This window comes from Theobroma cacao, chromosome 10 (genome assembly GCF_000208745.1).
Source record: "Theobroma cacao cultivar B97-61/B2 chromosome 10, Criollo_cocoa_genome_V2, whole genome shotgun sequence".
Classification (NCBI taxonomy): domain Eukaryota; kingdom Viridiplantae; phylum Streptophyta; class Magnoliopsida; order Malvales; family Malvaceae; genus Theobroma; species Theobroma cacao.
The window spans coordinates 6,230,260-6,242,024 of NC_030859.1; the positions used below are offsets into that span (position 1 = coordinate 6,230,260).

The following is an 11,765-nucleotide window of genomic DNA, read 5'->3' on the forward strand; positions in this document are numbered from 1 at the left end:
TTTGGTTTATTTGCTGCAAACTTTTGTATTGCTACAGCCTCATTGTTGGTTATGACTTGTGAGATGAGTACAGGTATGTAAGATGCATGTGTTCTGCACTCTGTAGCAGGTAAAAAAGTCACTCCTCTTACCAGCCTGTAACTATCATTTTTATATGAGTACCTCCTTTCCCTTTATTGACAATTTGCAAGATGCTTTGGCTTGAATTTCGAAAGAAAAGCAAGGAAGAATGCAGAAAGAGGATAACCAAATTGATCCTTACAAATAGTTTCTGATTAAACAGAAAAACGTGGGAAATAGGGACTGAGCTAAGATAATAGAGATGACATACATTCATATATAATTTCTCTTATCAGTGTAGTGTTTTCCTATCATAATAAGCCATATAAGGCACGAATGCCGTGAACATCATCCATGTGCAACTTCCTCTTTATCATTCCAGAGTCAAAATATGCATACATAACTGCTTCAGGGACCAAGCTGTGTTGAAGCCCGAGAAGGTGTCCGATTTCATGAACTGTCACAGACTCCAAGTCAACCTCATCAGGACCAGGGTTGGTGCTCCAATCTTCATCTGCATCATAGTGCAACTTTCCATCAGTTGGTGGACTGGCATGGGCCAAAGTCCCTTGAGGACCATCGAAGGGGTTGCCATCTCCATGCTCACCACTGTGGAAGCCAATTTCAATATCAGCAACGTAGTATTCTGCTACTTCCTCAAAAGTAAAACGGCTCACATTTGCCCATCTTTGGAAAGCTCGCACACAAACGGACCTTACGTTTTCTGCTAGAGGGACTTCGACACTGGAACGAAAGTTGTAGGTAAGATGGGTCTTTGAGAGTGGCCATTTCGGATTTCCAAGAAAGAATTCATAACGAGAGGCACCAATACCGTAGATGGACCTGGAGTTATTGCTATTCATCACATCTGCAATGCCACATCTTGACTTCATCATTTGTTTCACAGTGTCAGCATCTAGGTTGCCTGTGGCATTCAATTTATAATTCACCTGGTATGCTTTGATAGCAGACTCCAAATGGTCATCGAACTCATTATCATTCCCATGTTTGTAAGCATTGTTGCTCGCATGATCGTAATTCAAGTAACCTAGTTTCTTGAAATACTGTTTGAGCTCACAAAGCCCTTCAACAGTATGACCTTTGTGGCATCCCTGTAGGCTTTGGAAAATTTTGAATGTTCGTGTTGTTGGCTTTGATTGAATCGTGCTTAGTAGCATCTGCAGCAGAACAAAGAAAACAAGCATTAGTGAAGATGATTTAGAAGCCATTTTAGGCAAGCTTTAACGCTCTTTACTAATTCTCCCAGGAAGAAGAGTAGTGTTGGACCTTAGAAATCTTGCTTATTTATGTACTTATAATTGAAGATCAACTTTCAACTAACAAGTATGGCATTTAAATTACCTCAATGAATGGGGCAGTCTTTTGCAGTTTGGGATACAGATTCCTGTCACTTAACTCTCACATGATCATATGCATTCTCAGCAGGTTATTAGTCATTGAAACTTTTCGAAAAATCCTCAACAAATTTTTCCAGGTAGGTGAAAGAAGCAGGCTCCTAACCATAATGAGCTTTTCTGTCTGAAAAGACTGCAGGAAGGAAGCAAATCAGATTTCTGTCATTATGGGTCGGCAATACTCACGGGAAATTTAAATGCCTCAAGTGTTCCCAAAAAAGAAAACCCATTTTTGTGCAAAGGTTTTCTCTATCACAAAAATAAAAATTCTGCCCTTTAAACAAAAAAATTATGCACCAATCAATGAATTAAATATTCAAATGCTCTTACATCATGTTTTATGTCTATACAAAGAGTCAGAGGCAGAGTCATGGTATGGTATATGATTAATGAAGATCTTGCACAGGTAAGTATGAAGTCAAGAATAAAAATTCTGTGGCTTGCCATTTTATGGTGTAAGCCAAGTTAAGGTATAATGTTTTAAAAATATTTTAATTATTTCAAAAAATTTAAATAAATTTTTAATTTTTCATTACTTTCAATTAAATTTTTATATTTTTTTAAATAAAAAAAGTCATTATATCTAATGTCGAGATTAAATCTGCGATATAGTTATATTATTATGGTTATATTATCATCCAGTATAACATGTAAATATATCACGCCAGCGTCATTAATTAAATTTCAATTTCACTCTCATTGTTGATTTTATTTTTGACTAAATGTAAAGTAATAATTATTTTAAAATAAAAATTAATTTAATTTCAAATTATGTCAATATATTATTTTTAAAATTCAATCATTATTTTAATCCAAAAATTCATTTATGAAGGATTTATAAGAATTTTATGACAAAAAATAAGCTATTTTCAACAAAATTAAATAAATTCTTATGGAATTTTGGATGCATTTTGGATAGACTTTCAACATATTTAACTCAAATTTTTTATAGAAATATTTTATTCACTTTTGACGAAATTAAATAGTATTTTTGACAAAATTTAAAAATTTATTTTTTTATTTTCTGAGTTGAAACATGAAAATCTATTTTTTATGAGTTTCAATTTTTAACATTTGGATTTTAAACAAAAAAAATTCTAAACAAAATCAAATTCCCTTTTATCTTCAACATAATAGGTATTTTTTTATTTGTAATTAATAAATTAATATGAAAGATGCACATTTTATTTAAAAATAAATATTATTAAGGAATATATTGAAAGCTTAAATTAAAAATTATATAATCATCTTTTCAATTTATACCCTATAATCTTCATTTTTATTAAAAAATATAACATTTTTAATTTTTTTATTTTACATGTATAAATGTTATTTATAATTATTTTAAAATTTTTTACTGTATCTGACCATACGATACGATATTCAATATTAAAATATAAACTTTCAATTGCTAATTAAAGATGAATTATGGCTATGGATGATATGAGGTGACATGGGAAATAAAATAATATTTTAATAATAAATAATAAAATATTATTATTTATTGATGAAAGATGAATAAGATGATGTCATATCAAAAGCTAATTTTGAGGAGCTATATTTGGCTAAAATAGGGAAGAGTAGGGAAATTTTAAGAAAATGGAGTATTGGTGGGGTCTACGTGTCATTATAAAAATAAAGTATAAAAGTGTATATATATATATATATATATATATATATATATATTAATTATTATTGTGNATAATAAATAAATAATAAAGTAGTATATATATATATATATATATATATATATATATATTTAAAATATTATTGTGATATATTGGTGGCATGCAAAATGGATATTTTTGTTATACATAAGTAAAGGAAGGATAGTACAAAATAAATGGAGTCAAAAGAATGGTAGAAGGACTTAATTGAAAAGAAATGAAACATTGAGGGGCAAAATTGTAAATAACAAAAGTTAAGGGGTAAAATTGTAATTAGAAAATAGAAGACTAATTTGCAATTAATGAAAAGTTTAGGGGATTAAATTGTGAAGGATGAAAAGATTGGAGGTCAAATGGTAAATAAAGGAAAGTAATAGGACTTATGCGTAATTAAACCATCCTTTATTTTAGGTATAAATAAAAAATGCATAAAAGTTTCATAAAGCATATGTAGCATGGCATATAGCCATGCATGAAGAGAAAGAAACAATGAAGAAATATAAGGTGAATAAATGGCGACACATGGGAATTGATTGTGCATAGGACTAGAGTTGCATAGAATAGTCGACCATGCATGTGAGTAGTTTGTAAGAAATGCCCAACCATGGGCAAACTGCCCATGGTAAGAATGAAATTCAAATGGCCATGTAAAAGCAAGTAGGACCCACCATTGAGGAAACAATTTTCATGTAAGTGTCATGGGTGATCGATTACATGGTGCAAAAGCTTACAAAAGAAAAGAATATGGGAGACAAGAAATGAAGTAAAGGCAATTGCATGAAAAGACATCGGTGGAAATGGTGGCCGGTGATGCATTTCTAATAGCTTATAGATGGCTTTTAGCATGAACAAATGGAATTCCACCTAAGGATTTAATTTGGATAAGATGATAAATGGAATAAAAGATAACCAAGTATTGACCAATAGGAAATAAAGCAATCTGCCATATCTAATAAAGGATGGATTACCTTGTGATAGTGTAAGGATGAGAAGAATTAAATAAGGAGAAGTCAAGGGGGAAGGGTTGTGAGAGAATTGGGAAATTCTTCCCTTTCTTAGAATCAAAGAACTCCTGGCCTTCATTACTCTCTTAGTGCAACTTGAGAGCTTAAAAAAAAACCTTCCAAGTTTTTCTATTATTTTCACATTACAAGGAAATCCTAAAGCCCATCTTTAACTCTCATAAATTGTCCTCATCATTTACATTTTCCAAGCAACCTGAGAGTCCTTCATCGTGATTTTCAAAAGGTTATCTCATGAGTGATTAAGTTTAAAGGTGAGAAACAATGGGAAAACCCTTGGCTCTAGGAAACCCAAGGCTACCAACTCATTTTTAAAGGGATTAAGGCTTCCCAAATTAAAGTTAAAGGCTGCAAATCAAATGTTTGGGTAAGGAAATCTTCATTTAAGCTTTAAAATAAATTAAAAATTATTTTAAGTTCAAAGAATTAATACCATGTGAATTTATTGTGACTGATTTGGTACTACGAGATTGGAAAAGTATTAAGGTTGTGCATTATTGAAGTTAGACCACCAACAAGGTAAGGTGGAATGAAGTTGGATGTTGGTACTTATTTATCAAAGTATGATTTACTAGAGAAGTATGTGCCTAGGAAGGGTGAGCTTGTGATATTGACTTAGTATGAATTATTACAAAGGGATTTGAAAGAGAAGGACTCACAGGAAATTTGTCAAACTTGTGGCCTAGTGCTAAGAAATTTATTGTTAAGAGTACAAAGGTGAGGATAAGTTGGTTGCAATTTGAAATTTAATGCAAATGTGCTTGCTAGAAAAATGTATAGATAATGTTATAATTGAAATTATACTAAGAGATTGTGTGATATTGATCGCTAAGTGTGATTGTGCTAAAACTTAAATTGCTAGGAAAAAAATGAAGAAGATTCAGGTGATGGTGATTTTCACCTGCTGAAAATTTCCTAGTCAACACATTTCATTAGCGTGAGTAGAAATATTGGTGAGAATTCCCACCAAAGGAGGGGCGTGAGCAATACCTTTTAAAATATACTATGGATATTGCTACTATAAGTGCATAACTACAAATATGCTTACTGTTTTTTATTGACATTAGAATGCTACGAATTATATTTTATCTATTGAAGTGCCATTGGGAAGCATGAGTTGCTAGACAATTAGGCCTATTTTTTGTTACCTTACTCTGTTCATCAATTTGCAAGAATAACTATACTATGAGTTGTTTTATAACTACGAGAAACAAGTCCTTGAAAATATTAAATTTCCATTCTGTTTTGAAAGTCTTAAAAACCATTTGAATCTATACAATACTTGCATTCAATAGGCCATAAGGGTGTCCATTTATAAATATTTTAAATTTGCTTATTTGGTAATATTATGATGTTTGGATGAAATATAAAATTATGCCATGCTCGTTGATTTTGTTGTTGTACTTGGTATGTACTGCTTATTGATTTCAAAACTTGAAATATGTAACACATTGTTTATATGAGCATGTGATTGAAACTTGATACATGTACTTGGATTTTCAATAAATTATTTATGGGTAAGCCTTATGGGTATAGGTCTTGTTACCACACCAGATTGTGTGGTCTTTGTGCACAAAGTACTTGCTAAACATCGATTTGTTATTGGAGAACTAAGGGGGATGGAAGCCTTGACTTTATACTTGGTGGTGTAGGGAGTCCCATGAGCAGGCACTAGGAGGATAGAAGCCCCAACTTTATACTTGGTGGCATGGGAGTCGCACGAGTAAGTATTAATAGGTGTTAGGGGCTCAATTTTATACTTCGTGGCGTGAGGGAGTCCTACAAGTAGGCATTATGAGGATAGAAGCCCTAACTTTATATTTGGTGGTGTGGGGGTTCCCACTAGTAGGCATTGATTTACGGTATATGCTTGGAGACTCACACTATTTCTTAAACCTACCCAAAGTACCTTAATCAATTTGTTTCTTTTATTATTTTATTTCTTATTGAGTATAACATTATTACTATATGTGACTTGATTAAAACCATGGCATCGATTTATTAATTTTGAGAATTTTGGATTCAAATATTTATATTGGTTTTGCACATGATTTCTTAACTCTGTGCATAGTAAACCTACTAGGAACGGCATGATTAGAGCATCAACGCATCAGAAAAAAAATTGAAATAAAATAAAACCCATGCCTCCTACCTTTGGATCACCTTGGTTGTTTAATGCAAAGTTAAGCACCAAATAAAATAAAAAATTTTACCTTTCCAAGTGATATCGTAATCAAATGGATTCCTTTTGGTGACAAAACCATGAACACTTTTTGTGTGAAAGAATCCCAGCCACTCAATCACTTGGCCTCCAATGATGCACACACAATTGCAACGGATCCTTATCAAGTAGAGAACTTTATGCCACGGGCTTATGCTAGCAAGTGGACAACGATTTGTCCTCTTTTCTTTTTTGATTTCCAGCAAAGAATCAAAGGAGAAGTTTTCAAAAGAAATAAACGTTTCAAGAGTGGCAGCACTTAAGAGAAAAATACTTTTCCTCTAAAAAAGGAGTGGCTATAATGTGATATTTATATCTAGGTTTAACTTATTAAAATTTACAAAATAAGTCCTTAATATTATAACAATTATAATATTTAACCAATACCTAATTAAACCTTTTTAATTAGGTCCTTAGTAGTTAAAACCTAGAATTTGATTTAAGTCTAACTTAAATCATCACACTCTCAATTTAATCCAGATTGCAACCTTTGTGTGTGACCCATTAAGTTCTTAACATGTTGGCAATGGAATTGAATTATAATATTATTAATTAATTAATTTCAATGAATCATATTCAATTTTAAATTAACTAATTCAATTCCATAAACCATGATTGGCATCTAGCAATGCATCATGGCCACCCAATTGTTAGGAAAGTCAAAGGATTCTTTGACAACCTTTTAGTGTACAGTTTTTTAGTATAATTCATTCCCTCATCATATATCCCGAAGATAATAAGAGCTTGGTGCAATGCCTTCTCTTATTGATCTCCATATTTGTTCTTGCAGTCAGATCATTAGTTTTATGGAGACTTATGAAACTCATTTCATAATCTCCTAATCACCTTGGCCAAGGATTTAATTAAGCTAATATCAACCAAGAACTAATGAGATATTTCCCCTTGAATCACTTGGGGTGATGATTCCTATCTTGACCGCTCATTTGCCTTCATATGCTTCATGCTATACCCAAAAACATCTTGTTTTGGCATCCCTGGTTAGGCACCCGTAGGGATGAAATCAAAACATAGCACTCCACACATAAGACAACCTGGTATCTCAAGTCTATGGAGTATTTACACAACTGACACATGAGAAGTATTGCATAGACACTTGAGTGAAATACCAAATGCACTTATCATGGTGAGTCATGTCCAGAGAACTCGCTCTCCCATGGCAAGCACCCACATACTAGTTCCAAGTTTCTCTATACTTCAACCTATGAAAACGATTTGCTTACTTCACAAGTAAGGAACATAACATGTGCCAATCTTTGAGCATTATTGATGCCCTATCTCAATAATACAATGATTAGAGACTTTTAGGAACAATGCTTTAATGCATAAGGATATCATAATTGTATCCCAATACAATTCCTTTGCAAGGCATATATAGTTCCATGGGCTTTATATACATAAGCACAAAAAGTAATTAAATCACAAACTTATGGATAAAGAACTACCTCAATGTTATTATAAATAACAAAATGTCGTACATAAATATCTCAAAATTACAGTTTCCATACAACCACAAATTGGCTTGTAGGGCTAATACTAACAATACCTTCACATGTGTTTATCATCTTTATCATTATTATTATTATGCCTTCGTTAAAAACTCTACTATATTGCTTGTTTCCTTTTCTGTCCATTCACTAAGTTATGAAAGACTTACCCTAATTAATCGTTGCCTCTGACAAATAAGTAAAAGCTTTGGGATCAATCGCTGACAAGGGACCTCAACTTACTTTATAGGTAAATGGTATCTCATTGCCTTACCTTATGTTACTCCGTTGTTTAAACTTCGAGTCATTTATGGTTAAAAAAAGCTAATTTACGGCTAGGCTTCAAGATGTTGTATGGGATGTTGATCAATGGAGATATTTTTCCAATTAAAGATGAATTATGGTTTTAGAGGATATGAGGTGACATGGGAAATAAAATTATATTTTCATAATAAATCATAAAATAATATTATTTTATTGATGATGGGTGAATAAGATGATGTCATATCAAAAGCTAATTTCAGAAAGCTAGGTTTGGCTAAAGTGGGGGAAAGTAAGGAATTTTTAAAGAAATGAGGTATTGGTAGGGCCCACGTGCCATTATAAAAATAAAGTATAAAAGTGTATATATATTTAAATATTATTATGATATATTGATGGCATGCAAAATGGATATTTTTGTCATGTACAAGTAAATGAAGGATCATAGAAAATAAATAGAGTCAAAATAATGGTTTAAGGGCACCCGAGCATTTAGCTCATTAGTTGGTGCATTATCCCCCTGCCTAAAAAGTAGGGTTTGGATCCCTCTTCCCCCAATTATAAAAAAAAAAAAGAGAATGGTTCAAGGACTTAATTAGAAAAAATGAAACATTGAAGGGTGAAATTACAAATAATAATAGTTGAAGGGTAAAATTATAATTAATAAAAATTAAAAGACTAAATTGCAATTGAAGAAAAGTTTAAAGAGCTAAATTATGAAGAATGAAAAAATTGGAAGGTCAAATGATAAATAAAAGAAATTATGAGGACTTATGTGCAATTAAACCATCCTTGATTTAAGGTATAAATGGAAAAAGCATAAAAGTTTCATAAAGCATATGTAGTGTGGCAAATAGCCATGCATGAAGGGAAAGAAACAATGAAGAAATATAAGGTGAATAATTGGGTGACACATGGGAATTGATGGTGCATGGGAAAGGAAGTGCATAGAATAGCCAACCATACATGTGAGTAGTTTGTAAGAAATGCCAAACCATGGGCGGTTTGCCCATGGTAAGATTGATATTCAAATGGCCATATAAGAGCAAGCGAGACCCGCCATTAAGGAGACAATTTTCATGTAAGTGTCATGGGTGATTGGTTACATGGTGCAAAAGCTTACAAAAGAAAGGAATATAGGAGACAAGAAATGAAGTAAAGGCAATTGCATGGAAAGCCATAAGTGGAAATGGTGGCCGACCATGCATTTCTAATAGCTTACAGATGGCTTTTGTCATGAGCAAATGGAATCCCACCTAAGGATTTCATTTGGATAAGATGCTAAATGGAATAAAAGATAACAAAGTCTTGACCAATGGGAAATAAAGCAATCTGTCATATATAATAAATGATGGATTACCTTGTGATAGGGTATGGATGAGAGGAATTAAATTAAGACAAGTCAAGAGGGAGGGGCTATGTGAGAATTGGAAAATTTCGCCCCTCTTTAGAACCAAAGAACCTTTAACCTTCATTGCTCTTTTAGTGCAACCCGAGAACTCCAAAAAACCAAAAAAAAAAAAACTTACAAGTTTTTCTGTTATTTTCACATTATAAGGAAATTCTAAAGCCTATGTTTGACCCCCACGAAGCTCCTCATGATCTACTTTTGCCCAGCAACTCGAGAGTCTTTCATGGTGATTTTCAAAAGGCTATCTCATGAGTGATTAAGTTGGAAGGTGAGAAACAATGGATTAACCCTAGGCTTTAGAAAACACGAGGCTACCAACTCATTTTGGAAGCGATTAAGGCTTCCCAAATTGAAGTTTGAGGCTAGAAATAAAATGTTTGGATTTGGTACTACATGATTGGAAAAGTATTAAGGTTGTGCATTGGAGAAATTAGACCACCAACAAGGTAAGGTGGGATGAGGTGGATGTTAGTACTTATTTTATCGAAGTATAGTTTAGTAGAGAAGTATGTTCTTGGGGAAGGTGAATTTGTCATATTGACTTAGTCTGTTTTATTACAAAGGGATTTGAAAGAGAAAGACTTGTTGAAAATTTTTCAAACTCACAACCTAGTGCTAAGAAATTGATTGTTGTGTTTAGAAAACTGAGGATAAATTAATGGCAAATTGAAATTTAATGCAAATGTGCTTATTGGCTGAATGTATAGATAATGATAACTTTGAAATTGTACTAAGAGATTGTGTGATATTGATTGCTAGGTGTTGATTGAGCGAAAACCTAAATTGCTAGGAAAAAAAGTGAAGAAGATTTAAGTGGTGGTGACTTACACTCGCTGAAAATTTCCTAGTCAACACATTTCATTAGCAAGAATAGAAATATTGGTGAGGATTCCCACAAGAAGAGGTGAGTGGGCAATTCCTTTTACAACATTGGTAAGGTTTCCTACTGTCACGACCCAATTTCTAGGCCAAGACCGGCGTAAGGGCCCAATAAACGTAGTCTATTAAGCCCAAGCAAGCCTATTAGTCCGACGTGTTCATCATTCCATCATAAACTGCAAAGTCATTTTTCAAAACTTAGAATCAAAATATTATTAAACATTGCCATCTCATATTGGCATACTAAACAAGTGTATATACATTTGTTTTCAACATGTATCTTAACAATTACATTAGGTTCGTCTATACATAATAAAATAATACTCGACTTCCAGCAGAGGGATTTGGACGAATGTACAGCTACTGAATGTCGAGACACTTACCAAAGGATGTGTACAAGTCTACAAGGACACCTCGTCTTAGTTACCGATTGCCTCGTGATCTGAAAACATGAAGTTGAAAACGGTGAGTATAAACCCAATGAGTGAACAAGGAAGGGAACAAGCAACCATAAGGAATCTTTAACGAAATCATGATGCATTCTTTTTCAAAATAATGCAATTTGTTTCTATTCTTATTAAAAACCCCTCATCAACCCTTAAATGATTAATCATTTGAAAATCATTAACCCATACATAACAAACCATTTGAAGAATGAAAGCTTCAATATTACATAAGTAAGTCAAATACGACAACGAATCTTCGCTGCAGCGAAAAGGCATTCTCGCTGCAGCGGCGACGTTGGGATTTAGTTATTAGCTGAACGAGGGTTTCTCAACTGGCCGAGGATTTCTCACTAAACCTCCCCATTTTAAACTTAACTCATTTAATCCTTAATGTTGGAAGTCCATGCTCCGATATGGTAGCAAAGAAGTGAAAAATAGGGCAACAATTGGACAAGATAGGAGACCAAAACATAAGGTTTTTTGCTGCAGCGAGATTCTTTCTTGCTGCAGTGAAATTGTAACCCAAAAATAGAAGGTTTCTTGCTGCAGCGAGATTCTTTCTCATTGCAGCGAAATTCAACTGATGAAACAAAGAGTTTCTCGCTGCAGCGAGAACCAGTTCTGGTGATGGTTTTCAAACCCGAGAGTTTCTTGCTGCAGCGAAATACAGGGGCACCAAATGAAAATTTCCCTTTCTCCCAAAGAAAACCACCATGCTTGAAATGTTCAAAACCAATAAGAAATACATAACAACTTCCCAAAGTTTAACATACCGAATTTCACATACATTACATCCATATACATAACTCATAAATTTCTTATAACACACATGTTTACGTATGTATACATATACACATACCCATCACCATCATGCACAC

The 11,765-nt window shown here is 33.0% G+C and overlaps 1 protein-coding gene across 2 annotated transcripts; it reads right to left on the reverse strand.

Moving 5' to 3' along the window:
• LOC18586593 (metalloendoproteinase 5-MMP) lies at nucleotides 244–1,579 on the reverse strand. 2 transcript variants are annotated; one of them, XM_018129677.1, is made up of 2 exons: nucleotides 1,423–1,579; nucleotides 244–1,238 (listed from the first exon to the last, which is right to left on the reverse strand). In XM_018129677.1, the coding sequence occupies exon 2, from the start codon at nucleotides 1,236–1,238 to the stop codon at nucleotides 372–374; it is 867 nt and encodes a 288-aa protein (XP_017985166.1). In that variant the 5' UTR covers nucleotides 1,423–1,579; the 3' UTR covers nucleotides 244–371. The 2 variants fall into 2 exon arrangements, with proteins under 2 accessions (XP_017985166.1, XP_017985165.1); XM_018129676.1 differs by lacking the exon at nucleotides 1,423–1,579 and having other exon boundaries at nucleotides 244–1,340.